The sequence below is a fragment of the Phasianus colchicus genome, chromosome 4 (assembly GCF_987193195.1).
Source record: "Phasianus colchicus chromosome 4, bPhaCol1.hap1.1, whole genome shotgun sequence".
Taxonomy (NCBI): domain Eukaryota; kingdom Metazoa; phylum Chordata; class Aves; order Galliformes; family Phasianidae; genus Phasianus; species Phasianus colchicus.
In genome coordinates, this window is record NC_143439.1 from 7,969,763 (window position 1) to 7,993,817 (window position 24,055).

At 36.1% G+C, this 24,055-nt stretch overlaps 1 protein-coding gene across 8 annotated transcripts in view; it reads left to right on the plus strand.

Moving 5' to 3' along the window:
• The window catches only part of LRBA (LPS responsive beige-like anchor protein), a 370,588-nt gene that overhangs the window by 286,989 nt on the left and 59,544 nt on the right, over positions 1-24,055 (plus strand). For all 8 annotated transcript variants that reach the window (XM_031588887.2, XM_090138536.1, XM_031588890.2 and 5 more), the window contains one exon: positions 23,682-23,849. In XM_031588887.2, coding sequence (XP_031444747.2) covers positions 23,682-23,849 — 168 coding nt within the window. The remainder of the gene's footprint in view (positions 1-23,681; positions 23,850-24,055) is intronic.

The window sequence follows — 24,055 nt, forward strand, 5'->3', positions numbered from 1 at the left end:
ATTTTGGACGTAAAATGTGTAATGATAGTGTAATGGGCTAGGATTTTATTCTGAGTAAAAATCTTTTTGTAATCTTAACACCAGAGTGATTCTGACAGGCTCTTACATGTCTTAAATGTGCTAGAAGTGACAAAAAGTAAAGCATTGCAGAAATAAGAATGTCTAACCATCCTGTCAAAATGTAGAACTTAATTTGTAGATGTCAGGTAGTTTTATCACATAGTTAATACCATGTGAGTGCACTACTAGTAAGACGAATGTGGCCTCTTTTTTATATTGTTCTTTAAAATTTTACTTTGGATCTGAAATGTTAGGATTTGTGAAATTTAAGTGCTTGTTTTCAGAATTTAGTCGTTTTTCTTTATAAAAATCATAGGGGAATTCATCAACAGAAAGCGTAACTGGAAGACACTATTTTTTTTAATATGCTGCTTGAGAACAGAACTGCCCTTTTCACTTATCTGATCGCTTCAAGCATGTTAGCTTTCTATTTCTCAAGCAGTGGGGTGTAAGCAAATTTCAGGAATTTTTAATGTTCTTGGACTAGGCTGTACATTTGTGACCTGAGGATTAGTAGATAGAGGGTAATACCTCTTAATTTGAGGTCATGAATGCTTAGCAGTCATGTGCTGACCTTACAGTCATTACATGTTTGAATTCACATCATTCAGTTGTTTGCTTTGGTAGCTGAAGGGCCTTTCCTCAAAGTCAGCAATGGGAAAACATTTTAAGAAAGTATTGTGGTTGTGAATTCCTTCAGAACTATGATTCTACACTACCTTCTACTTTTAGTTTTTTTAATGTGTTTAGAAATGAAATGCAGATTGCGTAGAGATATATTATGTCTTTCAACTCACATGTCCTTTTTTGTCTTTCTGTAGGTTTTATGGAATGAGTTTATGCACTTAGAGTAGTTGTAAAAGCAAAACCAAAATGGCACCTGTATCCCTTCTTTTCTCTTCAGCTTATACTTAACAAGTAGCCTCTAACTAAATGATCACATGCTTTTATTTTTCTTCTGGCGGTACTCAGTCTGCAAGATGAACAGGGCTCAAGTTATACGTCAGTAATTTTTTTTCTCCATAATGTCATATTTATAGCCTCCTCTTTTACTGCACGCTGTTTGAACTGTGTTCCAAAAACATGGAAATGCATGGCCTTTTCTTTAACAGTCACTGCTGGAGCATCTGCATCATCCACAAACTTTAACATTTGCCTTTACATGACCTTTGTGTGATGAGAAAATGATATTATTCCTATTTTCTACCCGGAGAGCAGACTAAAGATGATGATCTATCATCCATTCTAGTTGTGGGTGTCTATTTTGAAAGTATTGGGAGGTGCCATTTTTCAGAGTATTAAGCATTCTGTAAGTTGTGAAAGAAAAGGCAACATTTTGTTTTTAATTAGAGTCAGTTCCCATATGCTTTGCCTTTCAGCACAACAGTTATGTTTCTATAGTTAGGATATTGAAAATGAGTGGACTGACACTGCAGAAACTGTTTGATTTTGTAATGCAGTTGAAACATAAAGAAATCACACCCTAAGCACGAAATACAGTAAAAAGAAAGCATGGTACAGTGTTTGAGAAAGCATTTAATCAATTCAAGTAACCCCAAAATATGGATGATTTTACTAAGGAGTGCTTGTGAAAAGGTTGGTATAATCAGAATAATTAGTTGGCAGTCCTCTAACAGAGACAGAATCTAGCTTTCCAGGAAAGGTTTAGTTGTTATAGCATAAAAGAGTTTTCTCTTTTAAATATCTAGAAAAAGAACATAACTGATCTCGTCATGGGAAGAAGAGGAGAAATTAAACTATTTTTTAATGGGTTCGTGATGTGGAAAAACATTTACATCTTTCTATGATAGAAGTAAACAGACTCTGGATTTTTATTACTGGTAATTTTTGGTTTACATGAAGATACAAATTTGTTTATTTATGTCCAGTATGATTATTTGGCATTCCATGAGATGATATGGAATGGTAAGATTGTGCTGAAGGCCAATGTGCTAACAAGGTACATTGCCAAAGAAATTGTATTCTGAGGGTTTTGAAGTCATATTTAGGCAAGAGTGGATGGTTGTGGATCAGAGTGGATAGTAGTCATCATGAAGTATTTGGATTTTTGCAAGAAAAATTGGAAATTCATCACTCAGAATAAGTAATGTGCAGGAAAGAAAAAGAGAGTATTCTGCATCTTTTGCTGTCAGCTTATGTGTTTTCTTAGATGAAATCTATTTTGTTGTGTAGAAGTGTTCTATGGACTTCTATTAACAGCCACAAACACTGCCGGAACAGATGAACTGAGCAAAGATAATGAAATCTGCTGGACCGCACCTCCAAAGGTGAATGTTCCATCAGAAATCACATTAACCTGGAATTCTTGAACTATTCAGACTTTTGGTTTTGCTGGGAAAATTTTTCACCTGCAGCAGTTGAGAGGTCAAAGCCATTGTAAGAATTCCGAAGTTTGTTCCTACTGTAAAAAAGGAAGAACTGTGGCAGTGACTTTCAGGCTTTTTTTTTTCCTGGGGCCCTCTAAGATTTCATATTGAAGATGCATTTTCCTTGTAGCAAATTTTACCTAACAGTAAACCCTACTGGCTTTCCTTAGCTATCCTTTATAGTCTCTTACAAGTGGTCCGTAGACCAAAAGCATCTGCAAACTGCAAGGTGAAAAGCAGTGATTTAAGGAAGAGGCAGTAGTTAATTGTTTATGTGTCATTGTTAAAATGAGCATCAATTCAGTCCTGTAAAACAAATCACGGCCTGTTAGCTGTGACTAGTGATTATGGTTTTGTAGTGAAGTAATTGCTAGTCTAATAGAGGTAACTAGGGTTAAAAGCAGAAATAAGTAAATATAATAGAATGATTTTCTGCCCTTATCCTGGTGAGGCAGCAAGGTCATTAACAAATCTCAACATACCTCCACTTCTATTATGCCCTGAAGGAGGATATTTGAGCTTTACTAATGTGGGATGGATTCCATGCCAGAAAAACACTAGTAAGTGTAACTATCAGGGAGTAGTTTGTTTTCAGAGAGTTATCCCATGAAAACTTGTGCAAGGCTTTGGGTATGTAAGGAGCTACAGCTTTTATTAATCACAATAATTCTGAACATTTTACTTGTGGATTCTGAATGTAGACCTGTGTGACATAGTTGCTTGCTTTGGTTGAAAAATAGTTGTTGCTTGTAAACTGTGAAGGAGTCTGTGGTCTGCAACAATGGCTATAATAAATTGTAACTCGCGTTGTGCATATTTTTGGGCTGTTTCAGCTCCAAAGTGAGACATTTCTGTTAATGAGTGAAGAGTTTATCAAATTGCAGAAGAGTACGTGGTTACATTGATATTTGGTATCTTTGCTAGCAGCTGCTGCTAAGTATATGCCCATTTGCAGGGAGGCCTGCAGTGCATCTCATACTCACATACCTGACAGGAGAACAGGCTGGTTGTGTGCCAGTGGTTCTTGCAGGCACAGGAGGGATGTTGATTGTTTTGGTGTGCTTGCACCTGGACCTCACAAGTCAGACAGGGAAGGAGCAGTGTGCCATCCTCACCCACGAGCCAGTTGCAGTAGGCTCCGACACCAGGCATTTGCACAAGGCGTGAGCTTGATTTGATAAGCACAGCATGAGAGAGGATTTATCTCACAGGTGACTGTTTACAGCACTTGCATCAATACTTGCCCTTACAGAGTAAGTGTTTGCTGCTTTTCTGGGGACAAAATTCAGGTACCAGGCCCCCTGCCTTTTAGTGGCAGGTACGGCTATTTTTTATGCTTCTCCAGGCAGCATATCCAGAGGATATTCAAAGCAGTGGTGGCATATAATTTACTCCAAGGCATTTCATTATTTAGATGGCTGTGGAATGACCAAATACAACTGGTATGCAGCTGGCGATCTGGTAGTTTTGAAGCAGATGCAGTTTTATAATACAGGTTTCAGTTCATATACTGGAATGACTTAAAACAGCCATATTTTTTTTCCCAGCAAGCTATAAATGAGTCCTTGGTTTGCAGTTGTATTCAATTATTTTAAACCTATTTACAATGTATTCTATTGTAAAGCTGTGACCTTTGATCTCCAGAATGAGTGCATGTCTTTTGTGGGAAGCAGGAAGTCTTGGGGCAAGTGACACTTGCAGTGCAGTTTATTTTACTTAGACTTTGATTCCTCCCCCCTCCCCCCTGTTTCTAGAACTGAAGACAAATTTCTGTTTCTATTGGATTATAAACAGGTTCTGGATAGCTTCAGCTGCTGCATAGTGCAGTGATATTTTAATTTGCTGGGTAGACATGTTTACTGTGTACTGTGTAGTTTATGAGTGTTACCATAAATGAGGTAATCTTGCATCTTGGTTTCCATGTGTGAAACATTACATGAGCTAATGCAGCTGCAGCACTGCTTGCAGAATATTAGTAGACTTTATTTGGACATAAAGTTTATACCGAACCACTTTAAATATTTGTGCTAAAACTGGTAGTGCTGTTTTTTTAATGTGTTTTATATGACACTGATGGATGCCAAATTTCACAAAGCAATGTATGTATGTGTAGTGGTTTTCTGTTTTGTGCCCCATTGTTCTGAGTAATGGAGATTCCAGAGTGAAATAAAATTAATGACAACATTTTTAATTTATGTTCAGTTTGTGTTTCAGGGACTGGTTCATATTAAGTATATGTAGGAACAGTAGCTCCATAGCATACTGTAGCAGTCCAAAAAACATGCGTGTTCTCTCCAAAATCTGGATTTGGAATTTGAAGTGACACGTGTGGGTTGTAAGAATATGCAGAGAAAAAACTGATTTTTGCTCAGTGTTTGAGGGACCATGTACAGACTTTTCCGTTGTTTAGTTTGCCTGCCAAAAATCCTTGAATCGTGTTTTTTAAAAGTCTATGATTTTAGCATCAATGGCCACATTCTTTTTACTTAATTAAACATATTGCACGTTTTCAGTTTATGTAGCTTGTTAGGAAGGTGAAAGCTGTAATACCCAGTAAGCTATAAAGTATGTCGGTGTATTTTGCTAACTCAAGTATTAACACTTGCATGTAATTTCTTGTGTGGAACTTAATTTACTTTCATTTTTATAAGTCAGAATAATGGATGTCTACATAAAGTACATTTTAAAAGACACTAAAATTATTTTGCGTGATTACATACTTAAATGCTAAAGAAACAGATATACACATTTTTATGAGCAAATTTTAAAGGGCTTTCCTGACTTTGTGTTCTGAAGATCTCCAACATTATCTATGCTTTTCTCAAAGTAGAACTAGAAATTATCATTACAACTTCTTCTATAACATCTGTTACATTACTGAAATGCATGTTGAAGCACTTACCCGTAAAAAGTAACCAGTTGTTCAGTGAGCAGTGGTTTTGTGGAAAGCTTGTTTTCTACTTATGTGTGCCCTTTATTTCCTACCCTTCATCCCTTAACAAGAAGTCCAGCTCCTCCCAGGTATTCCTCATGACATTGCAGCTGGAGAGATGCCACCACATTTGGTAGCTACTCAGAAGCTTCCTTACTGGTGATAATGTGGCCAGTGTGCATCTGCTGGCTGAGGTAGAGTCATGTGGGTAGTAAGGACACACATTGTGCCTGGCTTTCCCTTGGTTAGGGTGTATGTTTACCCCTCTTGCCTGTGTCTGACCCTGGATTTTCCGGAGAAAAACCCTGTGCATATGGCATTATATTTCAGACTCCTGATTTGCCCTGCAAATCAGTTTGAATTAAGCCAGAAATTTCTGTGTTAGCAAGGGAGGGATGGGCAGGTGGATGAATTGACGAGGCATGTAGGGCTTATTTCCTTAGTGAACAGAGTTAAAAAATAAATTCTGAATTCAGTGTTTTAAGTCATTGTAATTCCTACTTAAGCAGAACTGAGCACACAAGCTTTAAATCAGCAGATGATTTTCACTAATTGTACGTCTGGATTTGTACCAGTACTTAAATCTCTCTTTGCTGTATTTTTTTTGTTTGATAATGTGGTACTTTTATCATGAATATTATGGATATTTCGCTTTTGTGTATAAATTATACTTTATTACAATAATTTTGATCTCTATGTGCATTCATCATTATGATACATCTCATCAGAGGGAATTATTTTGTTTGGTTGAAAAAAAATGCATGGCACAGTTTTGATTTTGTTTTGCTGAAGACCAAACTTTTATAAAGCGAAAGTCTTAGGGATTTAGTTTCTAAAAAAGAGAAGGTCTGCTATAAATATAGGATTAATGAAGACTTTTATGACAGTAACAAATTTCTGAATCCTAGTCATTGTTAATATTTCTACTTAATACCTCCATGTGCGTTGAGATTAATGTAAGGCTCATGTAAACTTAGTTGCTTGTATTTGTATTTTTATTAATAATATGAATTTGAGTTTTGCTTGAATGGACGAGCAGCTGTCAGGCCTTTGAAAATATTCATTAGTATATGTCTCACTCAATATAATGTGCACCTCCTGCTGTTTTTACATAGAAGGATCTTTAGGTTATATAGTGAAGTTAGTCTACAACTATTTTTCACTTGTAGCTTCCATTAACGCCATCTCTTTGAGATTCTTTTTCATTTTTAATCTCCAGTAAACCAGGCTTTCTCACTTTACATCTTGCATTTGGTTGTTGAAAAGTGTTGATCTTGAAATGATTAGCTTGCAGGAGTCTAGCTTTTATCGTTTATTAATTTCTAAAGAAATCTCTGAATTCTGCATATGGAAGACTGAAAGTGAGAAGAAGGAAGCCTAAAACATGCCTACACAAATAATTATACCAATAGCATGTTTTGAGGTCCATAATTCTTAACTGTGATTTTCAACTCCTAACTCTTCCATAACAGTAAGAATTGTTTTGGGAGGGTGCAATGCAGAGAGTGTGTTTTTGGTGGTGGGGAGAGTGCAATGTAGCGCACTCTCCCTGCCCTCATCCTCCTTCATGCTGCCTTATGCACACTTTGGAAGGGATGAGGGTCTACTGTCCTCTGTTTCTCCCTTTTTCTCACTCCAGAGAGTGCCCTCTTGGGCTACGCAGCACAGCTGGAGCTGCTGGGCACCAGGGTGAGGCAGCCTCCATTGCTTTCAGGTCGTTATAATGCTGAAAATTCCTACTTCTTGGCCTTTTTCAAGCCTTTTTGCTGTGTGGTTTCCAATTGCTTATGCACGTTTTGTATAGCGCTACGTAATAAACCTTACATTGTAATGGCAGTGAAATGACTGGGAAGCAAACGTGGGAATGCAAGGCAGCTGGTAAACTTTCTGTCCATAGTTGAGTCACTCACTTTTGTTTCTTTTTTACCTGGAAACTTTTATTTTTTCTTTTCTGTGGACAGTGTGTTACTGAGTGTCTTACATATATCCTCTGCTCAGAACAAACAATACTTAAGAAAAAATATGTAACAAATTATTTTCAAAACCTAACATAGCTTTTTTAGATATATATATTTTATTATGTTTTTATATTTGTAGTTCAGGAAGTTGCTTTATCAATGTATTAGCTTTCAATTTGGGGGCACAAACAGATGTAGTTATGTCAAATGTGAGTCCATACAACTTTAACTGTCATAACGACTTGATGAACATGACATATACAATTGCTATACATTTGCACTTGCATTTTTGGAACTTGCAGCTTGCATCTCTGAAGTTTTTTTATTTTCCTGCCCATCTGTTTATATGTGTGTTTGTGGGTGCACTCAGCTGAATATTTCCTGCAAAATTGTTCAGTTTTGCCAATAATCACACACTAAAAAAATTCATTTCAGCTTACAAGAATAGAGCTTTTCATGTGTAATTTGAAGGATAAATCAGTAATTATGCATTTAATTGGCTAATAAATCTTAGCACTTTTTTCTTATTCTGTATTGCTACTCTAAATCTTTATAATGTGGCCTGTTATGTTTTTGTATAAAAGAAGACTATGTGGATTATGTTTGGTGTACATACATTGCACAAGTGACCAAAATACGTAAAGCCTTACTAGGCACTTACTATGTTATGTGAGAAGTTCCTAAGATTATGTGCTTAGGGGTTTTATAAAAAATGAATGTATTTTTTAAAGGAGGTACTAATGTTGTAGATTTTGCACTGTATCATGTACTTATTTGGTTATTAGTGTAATGACATCTGCAATTTACAGCAAAACACGCAATAGGACTTTCTGTAATGTATGCACTTGTCATTTTGGTTGCTACAATATTGATTCTCATAATTTTATGATTAGTCTTGTTAATTTTCAAAGTATCTATTTAGTTGCTTTTTAAAAAGAAATCTTGAACAAGGAATTATTTAAATGCTTTAAAGTTTGTGAAAAGTTTTATGTAACAGAAACTCATTTACAGGTTGAAGTTTTCCCAAACTATTTCATGAATAAAATAACATAGATGTTGTCACGATTAAATGATTACTAATGATCAAGTTAGTTACAAAGAATAAAATGTAGAAACATGCAGGCCTCTTTCTGAGTCACATTCAGATTCCCTGGAAAGGCTTTGGTCATTTTATGGTTTGCCTTTGTGCAATGAAACTGGGGAACACTTTGTTCCTATGAAATTTGGGATAAACTTCCTTGATTTACAAGTACTTGAAGCATGAATTATATTAAATTATGCAATGAACAAATTCTGTCATCTCAATGGCAAAACATAAAATCACTAAAAATTTCCTTTTATTATTTTTTCAGGAACAGGACACTCAGTTAAGCAGTGTTTCAAGATTCCTCTGTACTTGTACATTTATGTACAAGTACATTTCTACATTTATTTATTATCAAATTTAACAGGATTTTTAGTTCTTGTAAGAGGAGTATTGTCTGTGGTTTATGATGATTCCAGTCGAGCATTCTGGATGCTTTCATTTGTATGTCAACATTGTTATTATGGATAGCACATGTTACTGTCTAGCTGATTGCATGCATAAGGGTGAACAGAGAATCCTGACTTGGTCTAGAAGATTTCTCAGTAAGGAGTTTATCAGTGTGTGTTTTTTCCATGTCATCTCATCCCTGGAACAGACTGTCAGTATTACTACAATACAGTTTTGTTCAGAGAGAGAAAGGGAGGGTTTTTATTGTTTGTATAGTGGAATTTTGGTTGGTTGGTTGGTTTGATTTCGTGATTTTTTGTTGGTTGCTTTTTAATTTAAATTGTACAATTAATCATTTTTTATACCATTTACAAGCTTTTATTTTAGGTTGAGTGACAGTGGAATAATTCTGGTACCTGTTGTGTGCATGCTAGGAGAGTCAGTAGCGCACATCTAATAAAAAATCCAGCTCTGTGAGGTGGCTGCATGTATGTCCACTTTGTTTCGTGTACTTATAAAACATTTGCATCCTTGGGGGGAAAAAGCATTTTTTGGAGAAGTAAGTGCATTGTATACATGGCAGTTAAAAAAAAAAAAAAAAAAAGCGTCAAGTATTGCAGTTATAAATATTTAGAATATTCTACATTAAGGCTGATGTACTCAACCAGAAATATTTGTCCTTTCTCGAAGTCCCTACGTTAAATACATGAGGAACTCAATGAGAACCATTTGACACAGAAGTTTGTTTTACTTTGGATTCTTTTGTAACAAGCAAATACTCCCTATTTATGGTAAGAATTCTCATCAGTTTGTCAAAGGAAAACATTTTTCAAATGTGGTTCTTTAGTTATAGTCATCCCAGTATAATGATGAACAGGAGATGAAATTCTTTCTAAGTGGAAGTGAAATTCTTTCTAAGGAGCACTGACTGTTTTTTACTTAAATCCTCACAGTTATTGTAATCACTTATTCCAAAACCTGTGGTATTTGGAGGGCAGCATGTCACTGAATCTGGAATTGAAAACCAAATATTTGATTAAACAAAATGGCTTCCTTGAATCTTCTTCAATGGAGGTGTAAGGAAAAAGAGTCTCCCCGTGTTGAGTTATCGCATACATCATTAAGAAAATGTATGTGGCTTCACTAATTTATGACCGTAGGGCAAACATGAGATTTCTATTCAGAAATAGAATTCACTGCAGTCATATAAACTTCCTAATGAAGGGTTTGATGAATAACTGTTTCCCATTTGACCACTGTACCAATCCTGAACTTGTATCATCACCTCTAATTTATTTCCTACGGGTGTGATGCTATATTGTGTTCTATTTTGTTTCAAAAAAATAGACGAAAAGTGTGAAAAGAGAGGGAATCAATCATTAAGATGTGCACTTGTAACCAGAGATCAGGTCTGTTCTTTGATTAGTAAGGCTGCAGTAACATTTATAGATCGTATATTCTTCCATTTTGATTGTATTTCTGGTTCCTTTTCTTAGTTTGCAAGCTAGAAGTTCTTGGCAAAGCTGAATATACAAAATAAATATAAACTGCATGGCAGGGATATGTCCCTTAAAGAAAGAGAGAGGAGAAAATGATCTAATGCAATAATGATTTTAGCTGTACACAGGCATCCCTTTTTTGTCTCTATTTGTTAAATTACCTGACGTCTGCATGTGTAATTTAAACAAAATTTTGTTCTCTACTCTTTCTTCCTTCTGAGCTATCTTCTCAGGGAGAAGGATGATAAATGGAAACATAAACACAGCATGAGAATGTGAACTAGTTCCCAAACATTTCAGTGGTTTTTATAAACAACTGGTCATTGTTACCTTTTGCTGGATTACAGTTTGCCTTAGAACAACAGTGCTCTTCAGCTGCATTACAAAGTTGATTCTAAATGTTTTAGTGTAGTTGCTTAAAGGCTTTAATGTTTAAATAATGGTTATATAATTATACAATGTTTAAACAATTAGCTTTTAAGTCTCGCAATAAGCCTACATTTTATATACATACTACCAAAAATGATAATGAAACTGTTTTTAAAGATACAAGCTGACCCCGAATAGAGCAACCGCAGTTTAGGGACATTTGTTTTGATTTTAAGACTTTAGTTTTAACACTCTCATTTTCATTTTGAACATGGGTAGTGATTCCCACTGTTGTTCTGCAAACACAGAAATGATCAGTTGCTGTTTTTTTGTTGTGGGTTTTTTTTTTTTCTTTCTTTGTGCACCCCATATTCAACATTCTTTGTGCATTGTGTGCCTTCTTCTCTGTGATAAGAAGTGCCAGCTTGTATCTCTCTGGTCTCCATAAGCACAAAGGGCTGTCTGAGCCTGGAACTAGAGTGCCTTGGAGAGGTAGGATTAACATCACCGTGCGTTGTTTATCCCCTAACCCATCGTGGCAGCTGTTGATTTATATTTTGAAACAACTGAAATAACAAAAAAGGACAGAATAAATCAAGGTCTCCTAATATCTTAGGTCTGCTATTTTTGTTTAAATCATGATTTGCTTACCTTTTAAAACAATTAGCACAGAATTGCATTTAATCTTTATGAACTGCATGCACGCAGTGGTTAAATGAGGTATCGTTTTGATGTGTGATCGTTGAACACAGTAGCAGAAGGCTTCTGGATAAAAATTCATGCTTTTAAAGTTAAATACATTTTTTCTACTTTATAGGAGCATTTTAGGAACCATATTTTATACCTAGACTGCAGTTTAATTTCAAATTCTATACTTCTTTAATGACTTTCTAATTTACACAATTTCTGTTTCACTGTCAAAACATTTAATTGTATCATGTCTTGAAGGTGTAAAGCTGTCAAATAAATCAGAGGCTCAGTGTAAACATTCGGTGAATTGCTTCTGCTACCATACAGTAGTTGTTACTGGGCAGCTAGTGGTACTGTTTTAAAGCATTTGCTCAGCAGGTAAGGGACAACACTGGTAGAATGAATTGTTGATTGCTTGTAAAACAGCAGGTAGTAATACCCTCGCTCTTTGTAATTCCGCTTTGTAAAATAAAGCGGCAAGATGGCACAGAAGTGTGCAGTGAGTGTAGCTGCCTGCAGGCAGTGGAGGCTGCCAGTCCTGCTGCCAGTCCTGCTCCCAGCGGCAGGCGGGCACTGCTGGCTTGGTTGTGCGGCTCCAACCTCCAGAAGGAGGCACTGCTGCCAGGCTGGCAATGCGTGGCAGCGGGCATGGAATGGACAGGGAAGCTGCAGCCTGCACTGCTGAATGAAGGCCTGAATATCTGCCATTAAGAAACCTACTGCACAACCCAAACCGATCGAATGTGTCTAAACTTTGTATGAAAAAGGCATTCTAAAGCGTGGTTTTCTTCTTGCTGGTGTTGTGCTCTGGGGTTAATGCAACCCTACAGGCTCACCAAAATGGGGGCTGGACGAAGTAAATTAGTTTTACTTTGAAGCCTTTATTTTCTTCTCCTTTCAAAATGAATGGGGAGGCCCTTGAATGAAAGCTGCTTTTCATTAGTGCCACCAAATACCTATTTGAAAGGAAGAGCTCTTTTAACGCATACAAACACGAGAGTAAAGGAAAGCTTCCTTTTTCTACCAGAAGCCCATCGGCTGCACGGCTCCTCGCCTCCCTTTCCAGTAAGATGGTTTCAAATCGGAGTTAATTACCATGGCCATTTATTCCAGACACCCCGTGCGTGGTGTGGCACTGCTGGGGGGGTGGCCATTGAGTACTTGAGCCTCATTAGTGGGGCTTCTCCTGGCCAGCCTGGCTGAGCCCCCCACAGCTCCCACTGTGCTCCTTCGTGCCCACAAACCCTGCCTGCCTGCTGGCCTTTTGCTTGCCCAGAAGTAAGTCTGGGTTGGCGAATTTCTGTAAGTACTGCTGCTCCCCTGGAACATAAGTGTTTTCCCAGGTGTGCAGAAATAGGCCGCCTTATCACAGAAATCTTGTGCAGGTTTCCTCACGCCAGCCCTATGTGGACTGTAGTTATGGGCACAGCCTGCATCAGATGGGCCCCAGCTATAGGATGCCTTTTTAGCAGTAGTCCTACCAACCCCAGTCCTGTCCCCATTCAGAGGAGTTCTGAATTGGGCCAGTTGCATGTGGAACACGTTTTCTTTTTTCTTTACCCAAAAATTTTACAAGAAGGTTTCTTTGCCATTTTGCATTAAAAAAGAAGGAAAAAAAGAAAAAGAAGTTCTCCAAACACAAAGAGTAGAATTAGACCTATGAACATAGTTTTTGAGAACTGTGTTAATTTTCCTTAAGCTCTGCTTGTATGTTATGTATGAACTTATGTTACAGGTCTTTGACCAGGTATCTAAGACACTTGCAATAGCTGTATGGTGTAGTTATAAAGATGGGGAACTAGGGCGGCCTTCAGCTTCCCTGGGTAGGATCACTCTGTCACGGTTCTGAGCAGCACTGACTTTAAGATGAGGAATTGATGTTATCCGTAAGCTTATCTTACTCTGGCTAATAAAGCTTGCATGCTGGAGGTATGGGGGGTTATTTTGAAATAATGATCTGTGAGTGTTACCCACAGTCAGAATAAGTAATTTTATTAGAATGTTAGTTGATTAAAAGCTTGTACTGCTTAAAAACACTGTGGTGGTGTTTGCTTGTTTGTTTTTTGGTTATTTTGTTGTGGCTTGGATTATTTTTGTGTTTATTTTTTGCTTGTATCTTTTTCAGCAATGCTGAAGATCAGTTCCTCTATGATTTTCCATGTAAAGACAAAAGGCTGGGTCTGTCTCTGGGAATTCAATCTCTGAACTAGAAAATTAGTTGGAAGATAGGAGTTACAAACTGTTTTATTGCAGTATAGTTTTATTTTAGTTTTACATTTCTGTAAGCTAATGTCTGTGAAGAAGAAAACATTGATGCAAGGGAAAATTCTGTTTTTTTCTAGCATCTCATTTAGCTTATAGTCGGAAAGAATTAATTCTTTAAAACATTAATAACTTACCACATGCTTTTTCAGCATGTAGCCTCCAAATGCTAATAGTATTCATCTCCTACTCCCTTCTCACTAATATGGTTCGTGGCAGAGTAATATAAAGGTTATGAAAAGTTTACTCCTGACTGGCTACAGAATGTCTATTGCACTCAGAGGTGTTTACACCTTGATTTCCTGAGCGTGCTCAATGTACTCAATATATCACTAGTCTTTTTGTGTACAGCTGTCTTGGTGAAAATTTGAAGCAGTTTAGGTGAAGGAAGGGAATATAATCTAGAAGAAATTAAACTAGCCACAAGAAAGCATTGTGTGTAAAAGTGATTGAAACTCAACGTGCAATGCATGTTTAAGTTAGAATTAAAAAAGTGAGATTTTACATTTCCTAATGAAGGAAAATATAAGAAGTACTTTACAGATATGATCACTTTTCAGTTTAACTTCTTTCAAGCTTTGATCCTAACCCCTGGGAGCTCTTTGTTCTGGTATAAATTCCAGCACTAGACAGACTACTCCCTGGGAGTAGGCGACAGCTGAGGGGATTTGCTGGGACAGGGCATGGCTCACAGTCAAGACTGGGACGGGATCATTCTTAATCAGGAGGCTGTGGAAGTGCTTGCACTAGGGCATTTGATAAAAGAAGGTGAGCTGCCCTTGAGCCGTGGCTTGTCTGGATCCAGGCTTCCTTGCAGCTTACTTAACAAATTTGCCAGAACAAGATGTTAAATGAGAACCTGCTGTGTTTGGGCAAGTTTGCAAAGAGCATGTCATTTTCCAAATAGTGTCTTCCACAGATTTGATTTTTTCCTACATGCTAAATGTAGAAGCTCTAGTGTGGTGAAAGAAGAGGGGAACCAGTTTTTCCAACAGTTCCTCCCCCTTTGTTTCCTGTGCTTAAAAATACCTGTTTTTGAAGAACAGAAACACTTTGAGAACTGTAGACTCAAATTGAATAATGTCTTTAATGCACAAATTCTTTCTTTCTCTGTCATTAAGTAATGTTTCTGCTGTGTCACTCCAGTTAAATGCCAAAGAGTGCAGTGTCTGGCAAACATACCTTACGTTGTTGTCATCAGAAGCAACCACACAATGTCTTTATAAAAAATCAGGATTTGACTGTTGATGATTACTGCAGTGAAGCAAACCCTATGCTTATATACGTGTTAGCTCAAGAGTGGGCTACGCATTTGTGCCACATGATGATATAGTGGTGTTTCCTATTTTTGTAACTGATTTATTGAGATGTGGTACCTAAATGATTTCACAAATCTGTTCTCCAAAAGCTCTTGAACACTTCCTATGGTGTGAATTAGCAGACAATTCAGATGACAAGATTGAAATGGTTTGTCTGCCTGACTTGCATCTAAATTGTGTTTTGAATTTTAAATTCCTTGACCTTTTGTCATACTATTTCCTAATCTTAAATAAATTTTTCTAGAACATTTTTTCCCAGAGCTGGCTTCAAAGACAAATTAGATTAGCCTGTACAACTCCTGTAAGATGTTTGCTTGTACTATTTGCAGTGATCTGAAGACCATGTGTTTGCAACCATTTCTGTCTCTCCTTACATGCATATTAATACTTGTTGATCATCACAGTCCTTGTGAATTGCATATACAACTGACACATCAAAGCACAGTATAAATGCTCCAAGCTGTTGTAACAGAGTGCAGAAGTAAAGCAACAGTTGACTTCTAGAGATTACAGAGTAAATCAGAAGGGGAAAATGTATGAGGACATTTAGGTGCAAAATACATGGTAAAAAATGACCAGCATCTCTCAGTGTGAAATGTATTGTGCTGTTGTTAATCGGACTGTGTGTAATCCTAAACTTTAATTTCAGGATTAAAAATAGGATCAAAACCTGTAGCACCCAGCCTAATGCTTAACATGAAAGCTCTTTCAAGTGTAGCTTTGTCTGTGCTCACAGAAACCTTTTCTGCATTTCAATCGTGTGAGTTCAGTTGATGTTTTAGACATTTTCTCTAACTTTATGACCTTTTCTGCATTCAGTAAGATTCACTGTACATTACTCAACAGTTATGCAAGCAATGTATTCATTTAGGAAAAATAAGCTAAATCTCCAACATTTGATAAATGTACTCTGGCCATAATGCTTTTGTGAATTTCAGAGTTTGGTCTGATTCTATCTTTTGTGAAAGAACAGAGAGTTGTTCAACCTAAAGGCAAGCAAATTTTGCATGGTTTGATGTTTTGTAGTGTATGTTTCACAGCTCTCTTTTAACGAGTAGGAATCTGTAACATTAAAAGGTGAATTTCTGTTCACCGCAACAAATGCACGTATGGAAGTGCATGCTACCCTTTCTTGCCTTCCAGTTTGTCTTAGGCTAATACTTCATAAAGCACCTGTGATGATGGTGACAAGGTGCAAGGAAATGCAATGCAGAACTCCCCCGATTAGGGGTAGGTGAGTTAGCCAGTGTTGGAAGCAGTATACCTGCACTGGCCTGAGAAGAAAGATGTGTTAGGTTGGCAACTTTCTTTGCTAACTTGGTGGCACAGCCATGCTGCCAGCTCAGTCAGCTCTGTCAGTACCCAACACAGCACTGTGAAATGCAGTCATATCTTGTGGGATTTTGTTGTTGTTGTTTTTTAATTCAAAACTTCATTTAAACTAATTTGACTGGGCCAACTGTCAGCTGTGTGGTTAACAGTCTGCTTCAATGGCTAATAGGTTCCAGATCCAGGCTGTCAATCTTCATGCAAGAAAGTGCTGGAGGAACTAAAAGGAGCTGCTGAAGTTCAGGGAGGAGGGAGCTTCATGCCCCTTTTCAGAGTTGTATGCGGGCATTTTCAGAAAGAGTTCTCATCCAATCTGCCTTGGTCTTTAGATGTTAAATCTTCTGTAGAAAGACAATGTAACAGATACTTAAACACCCACAGAACGTTCAGAGCAGTGGAGAGGTGAATGTGGTGGAGGAATCAGCAGCACCTCATGCTGTTATAAAAATGTGCCTTTAGCCATGATTGTAGCAAGACATAGTTATGGTCTAACTTGTTATGATCTGATTTTCTGTGTGCCTTTGGACAAATGCAAGGACAAATGCAAGCCATATATATCAGTATTACCATGCTTTTGAGTTAAGATGACTGTTTATATGATTCTATAACAACTAATAATTATGACTGTTATATATTATTTTTTCATATAGGGGAATTTCATGATACTTTTAGTTCCAGTGAGAATTCTGAATGTTTTCTCCCTCTGTTCTGGGAGGGTATGTATGCCTTCTCAAAAGCATCAGTGCTCTTACAGAGCCGGTTGGCTAAGACAGGTTTGGCCTACTCTTGTTTTTGTTAGGAAAAGTAGCATGTTCACAGTGATCACTGCTGAAATATGTGAATAGGTGAGATAAGCCAACATGTGAAATAATAGCTTGTTACCTGTTGAGCACCAATGTGCACTCAGTGACAAAAGACATGTAATGTGAGCAAATCAGCCCTTATTCAGCAGTGTGACATTATAACCACACTGCTTTTGACACCCATGTTAGCTTTCTTTAGCCTATTTTCATTTCTTCTTTCATAACATTATAATGTTATAATGTCACATTTTGAGTCTTAAGTTTGGTTTTCCAAATGTTCTTAATAGCCAAAGTCTTAACAGAATTAATGTAAGACATCCTGCAAGCACGGTAGGATGCTTCTCTTTGTCCTTGTAAATTGTTCTGTTATGAAGGCCATGAAGTTCCTCACAAGTTGTGCATCTGTGTAAACATTTTCATTGTTGACACCTGGAGTTAGATGTCTAAACGTAGAAACTTAATGATAAAAATGCAGTGTTTGGTCAATTTATCTGTATACTGTTCATGGTAAACTGTACCAATTTTCCTGTAAAATATTGCTCTCAAGCTTGTAGATTATTGTGGGCATGCTTAGCCTGTTGCATATACTAAGAATATTTTTGAAGGGAAATCTCTGCCACTTATTGTTAGAACAGCTAAGAACTCTTTAGGGTAAGTTTTCATATTCACCTAAATTTTTAATCCTGCCCCCAGTGATAGACATTTCAAGTTGAGATTAAAGCTGAATTTCAAAGGAAATGTAATTTTCATTTTATAAAATACATAACAGCTGTCTGGCTTCTTCATTTTAAACTACAAAATAACAGTTGTGGACCGAATATAAAAATTGCCAAACAAAGTATTCAGAATTTTTAGTTAAACATTATACTAACTCACTCTTGTTTTGGTAATAGCTACATAAATTCAAGGGGCTCTTGAGTCATTAGATTTCAAAATATTTTTCGTTTTTTACATGTTACTTGTGCAGAAATGTATCTCAGCACAAAAAATTGTGTTTCATTAAGTTATACTATTATAGAAAAATTCTCCATTCTCATTGCTTGGTACCTTATTGATAAACGCAGAAAAGTAACAGGCAAATAAGTTTATCTTGCAGAACGTTATTGATAGCCCGTGTTCCATAAGGTCAGTCTTCTTGTGTAAAACACGAGTTAAACCTGTTTATTAAGATTATATTTTCTAGTGTTCTTTTTTTCTTTATCATGGTGACTGAGTAGAAGAATAAAGTAAAGTGCTAACTTTGGCTATAAAGTAATGATGAATGCATTGGCAGTGCACTTCTGGGCAGCATTTTCAAGTAAGGGAAACAAAAGCTGAAGGGAAATGATGTTGTCTGTGTAGCTTAAGCTGTAAAATTAGTACTCCCTGTCTGATATACTGGGTTTTTTTTGTTTTTTTTTTTTAAATTTTATTTATTTATTTAGTTAGTTAGCTTGGCTTTTTTTGTTGTTGTTGGTTTTTTGGTTTTTTTTGTTAATACAAATTGTAAAGTACATTAAATAAACCTTTATATCATCTGGTATAGTTGTAGCATTCTGCTTGGACACAGTTATATAGCAGCAAGTCAGAAACAAGCAAACGTAAAAAGTTTTGTACATGTTTTATCCTTCTGAAATTTTCATTACCTTATGCAGAACTGGGAGTTTTTCCTTAGTGTATCTGCTCTTCTCTTCCTTCTGATGTCTTCACGGCAGGCTGGATTTCAGTATCTTTGTAATAGTTTTTAATACGTTTATAAAATCTCAGCTGTATATTCAAGAGATCGATCAGTGATTCTGATGTAAGTACATTTTGGTAACTTGCTTTTAAATAGTGGTGCTTACTGAAAAACTCAAAAGATAAAGCCAGCACTTCAAGGGTTAATATGTTATTAAGAGGACAGGAAATCTGGCAACTATTGCAGAAACTAGACCTAATGGTGCACACAAACAATTTGTCAGTCTTGGTAAATGTGAATAGCTTTCCACAAAGTGGCTGCTTTTTCTTTGTTTGAAAAGCCTAAACTTTTCCTTTTTGGACTTTAAATCTTAGAAGTGAAATGTGATCCACGTATTGAATCAAAATCATTTAATTCAAAACATATTTTGATTGGAACAAAGTTGACGTGGAAAGAAACTCTAGAATAATAATAATAAAAAAAAAAAGTTGAAAGGACTTTCTATCATATATTTAGCAGGAAAATTTGAAACAGTTCTAATTAGGCTGAAAAAAACAGCCTTTTTCATTGTAACTTAGAAAGGTCATATATCAATGTTAAGGCAGCATTACTAGCTAGTGTCTGAAAGCCTGCACATGCAAACGTAATTCAGTTGTTTGGTTTGGTTTTTTTTAATTTCTTTTTTCCTGATGTACGTGCACAGAGCAAGCCGGAACACATACTTAATGAGCCTAAAATAATTACTTGCTACTTCACTTATGTGGGTGCTTTGTTGTGCTCAAGAAGAGTATTTTTCATATTTCAAGTTGTGTTTGTGCTAAAAATGTGTGAAATCTAATTTGTACGTTTCTATTTGTACATTAATGATTTTCAAATGTAAAGGTTTTTTAAAGCTTCTATTATTGCAAGTGTTTCAAAGGAAATTCCTTACTTCAAAGAGGAATTAGAATATTTAGTCTCTTTGAGATAGTAGGCAATCATTTGTACTTGAGATATGTCATTTCTTGCCTGCCAGTGTAGTACATTTCCAGATATTTTTTTTAATAACTGAATAGAAAAGATTATCCCTTAAGAAACAGTTTTGCTGTCTTTCCAGAAGTTTCTGCTTGGTTTTTAACTACATATATCTCATTTTGTATAGGTAGGTTCTTTTCTGTCTCTTGAAATAAGTGTTGCAAGCATGCTTTAATTAGCACAGGCGTAAAGCAAGTAAACATTTCTGAAAAGCCTGCTTATGGATAAATTCCTGTGCTAGTGAAAAGAAGTACTCCTAATACTTTCACCTTATTTCAACATACGAGCATCTCATTCTCAAATACATATTAATTTTCAGTAGGCATAATTTCATATAGTATATGTCCTGATGGGCATACTGAAATAAAAGCCAAAGAAAGGCAGAGGGGTAAAAGCCCATGATAATTACTTAACAAATACAAGTCATGATCCAAATCGAAAGTATAAGGACGAGGAATTTTATCATGGTAAAAGGTCAGACTATTTATATTAAAAAAAAAAAAAAAAAAGAAAGAAAGAAAAAGGAAAAAAAGAAAGTCTTTTCTAATGTGTGTTTTTTTTTTTGTTTTTTTTTTTGTGTGTGTTTTGTTTTTAATTCTGTTGCTTGACTGTTTTGCCAAATCCTTTGTATGAGTGTTGCACTGATAATCTCCTGTCTTCAGCAGATCATTCTCTCTTCATTCCCTTCAGGGCATGCAAGGATGCACACAAATTAATGCATATTAGAGTAATTCTCAAAGAAACAATTTTAATTACTTTTAGTGCTATCAGACTGTATCGGTGAAAAATATTTGTGAATAAACAAAAAATTTGTGATAAAATCAAAGCTTCAATTTGTTGTTTCTCAAGTGTTTCTGCCTTGGGGATGGAGAAGTGGAAGTTACTAATAGGTATTTGTGTTTGACATCTGTATACTGTACATTTTAGCATATCTCAAATGTTTTAGTCTCTGCCTAATACATCTCATTAAAGAAACAGATATCAGCCCCAAGACAGTTTGTCAAAGTTAATATGAGTCCCTGTGGGCAGCACTGACAATTTGTGTGGGGCTTCACATGACAGTCTTTTCATGGTCTTATTTGCTCCTTAACAATTGGGGATTAGTCACTGATTTATTTTACAATAACTCAATTGGGCTGAATATTACTGTGTGAAGCTGGCCTTTGTAGAGGATTTTCTTGTTTTACACATTTTACCACAAGCACTCGCTGGGTGTAAATGATGCTCTCAGCCTGTGTGAGAGTGCTGTAGCAATTGATGGAGGAGTGTTAGGAGCAGCATGGGAAGAATGCTTATATCCCGTAGCTGCATGCCATATTTAACTTGAGCTTAAAGAGCACTGTCTGTCCTAGACTCCTAGCTAATCCTAAATGCTTAGCATTCTGTACCCTTGATTTAGTTTCACAAGAGGCAAATGCTAACGGTAGTAAGTTTTTAAAGAACTCATTTTTAGCACTTGATATTTGTGCGCATCGGAACTTCTTCACTTTTTGGATAGTTTTTAAGTGGTATCCAGTTTAAATAGCATATTCCCACCTGACTGTGAAGTGTGTCACACACCACTCCATTAAGTTGGTCTCCTTGAAAATCTGCTTTATTTTTAATTGGTGAACAGCCCATTAACTATTGTTCCTCCATGTACAGTATCACATCATAAGTGCCTCCCTGCAACCGAGAGCTTAACTGTGAACCTGAAATGATGGGCAGGCTGATTTATTGTCTGAATTTCTGTGCTGTGTTTGGTTTGGAGTCCTGGGTATTGTTGTTGACTGTAGTCTTTTTTTGCTGAGCCTTTGTGTCTGCGATTTGGCAAATAAGGAAAATAGTCTAAAATGGCCTAAAATGGGAAAAAAAAAAAAAAAAAAAAAAAAGAGAGAGAGAGAGAATTATCTAGTTTTGAATCTCTATAAATTACAAGTGTAAATTAGTTTTAAACTTGGAAAAGAGACATACTTTCAGGATGGCTACCAACCATCCCATGAAGAGGCAGTGTGTATTTCAGTTTTGCTTTTTTAAAAGTCAGATTTCTGTTAATCTGAGGAGATTGCAGAGTGATATTCCTTCAGTTATTTGTATGCTTTGTGAGTACAGTGTGACCCATTACAAGTCTGGCTTTTGAAGAAAAGGAAAAAGGAACAACCTCTGCACATACTAACCACGTATATTAAGATAAGTCACAAACCTTTAAGGTTGCTTTTTTCCTGATATTAAATAACAGTGAGTACGTTCTAGGGTTAATTTTAATTTTATTTTTTTAGCAAGAAAATTAATTTCTATCATTGTCATTTGCTGAACACCATAGAATTTTATGGCTGTGCATTGTAGTATTGCGGACACTCATGAGACTCCTGACTGGCTTTATCTTATTAAACAATTTTGAAATCATTAATTTTTAATTGGCCTGCTCGTGGTTTTTTATAGTTTTAATTGTGTGTCTTTGTCTAAACTTTTTTTTTTTTTTAATTAAAAAAAAAAGAAAAATAAGTAAAGATGAAAAAATCCTGTCTAAGCAATCCTATGTTATAGGATTTTTCCGTATGATCAACCAAAGAGATACTACATGTTGCAGTAATTTGTTTTAAAGAATACTTTCAGCAATTCCAAAGCTGGGGATCCTAATAAAAATAATAATAATAAAAAAAAAGAATGATATGAAGTAGGAGATACGTACAGGTCTTTTCTTGATTGAAAGTTCTAATTAAGTGAATCGAGGAAAATTAACTGAAATTAGCTGTCAGAAAGTCACATTTAAATGAGTGATGATCTGACGTGGCAGTAAACATTTAAATGATATAAATTGCCATTTAAGTGTATGGTTTAATGTTTGTCATGCATTAATATGACACAAGACTGCAGTGACAATCAAGCAGCTTGCTCTAATTTGAACATATTTAGGGCTTTTGTGCGGTGTGCACCACACAAATTAAGACAATTGCTGTTTTTATGTGTCAATTTAAATGTTGTTTTCAGGCATCGGTTAATGAAACCAACCCATCATTTCTCTGTGCGACTTGCAGAGTGATTTCCTTGTTTTTTAGATTAATTTTAACTTCCTCTGCTCAAAATTAGGAATTTCCTTTACGAGTAAAATGCTGTTAGTTTCTTTAGACAAAGAGAATATCAGATTTAGTTAAGTTGTTCATCTACTCAGTAAAATAAGGAAAATATTGAATCCTCTGTGTAAAATAGAGAAAATGAGTCCTGCTAGTGATTTAACCTAGGCATATTAACTCTTTAGATTACAATTACTTTTACATTATATTTTTATATGTTTGTGCTATCTCTAATACCATTATGGAGAGAGATTCATTGCTGTTTGGGTGCCTTTATCTTGATTGTAACTGGATAAAATCTTCAGGGAAGTGGCTTGATGATTCAGCATACTGCTCCTGTTTCTGTGTAGACTTGTATAAAGGTAATATACAAGAAGCGTGTAAAAGTAATGAGGCAGCTGTTCCACCTTGTAAATATTTTGTACCCTAACATGCCTAGTTAGTTCAGTTTCCTCGTATCTATCAGTGTTCTGTTTATCTGTTATCTGTCACAATCTGATTACCACGCTGTTATTCCTTGTGCAGATCACACATAGCAAAACATAATTTCATCTCGAGAATTCATAAAAGCACACTCTGGCTGTCTGTAAATGCAGAAATGCTTCTCACTGACTGCTTTTTTTCTTATTCTCACTACTGTAGTGTAAACAGCAAAGTCTTATGGTCAGCGCGGAGTTAGTCGGCAGACCTGTCTGTCACAGGGTCCATATATATATATGGGTTTTAGTAGAATCTGAAATGCTATTGTCAATTTTGTAACAAGATTTAAGATAATTTTGTATACTCTTTGAAATATACTTCCACTATGAAGAAATGCTGTCTGTCAAGCTCAAGTTTATATATTGTGTGTTTTGTTTTGTTTTGTTTTTTTACAGGCGTTAGAAAGTGAGTTTGTTTCCTGCCAGCTTCACCAGTGGATTGATCTGATTTTTGGCTACAAACAGCAAGGGCCAGAGGCTGCCAGATCCCTGAATGTGTTCTACTATTTGACATATGAAGGAGCTGTAAATTTAAATTCAATAACAGATCCTGTATTGAGAGAGGTAAGCTTTTATTTCAAATGCAGAATTCAAAATTATCTGTTAAACACTGCACTGTCAAAAGTGTGAAGACTACATTTTAGGTCTGCCAGTGAATGTTCAAATCTTTGCTTTCTCTAATGATTTGATTACAGGCCAGTCAAATGCAGGGTACCTGAAACACTCAACACAGCATGCAAAACTAGAGGACAAGAAAGCAAGCTGTTCTT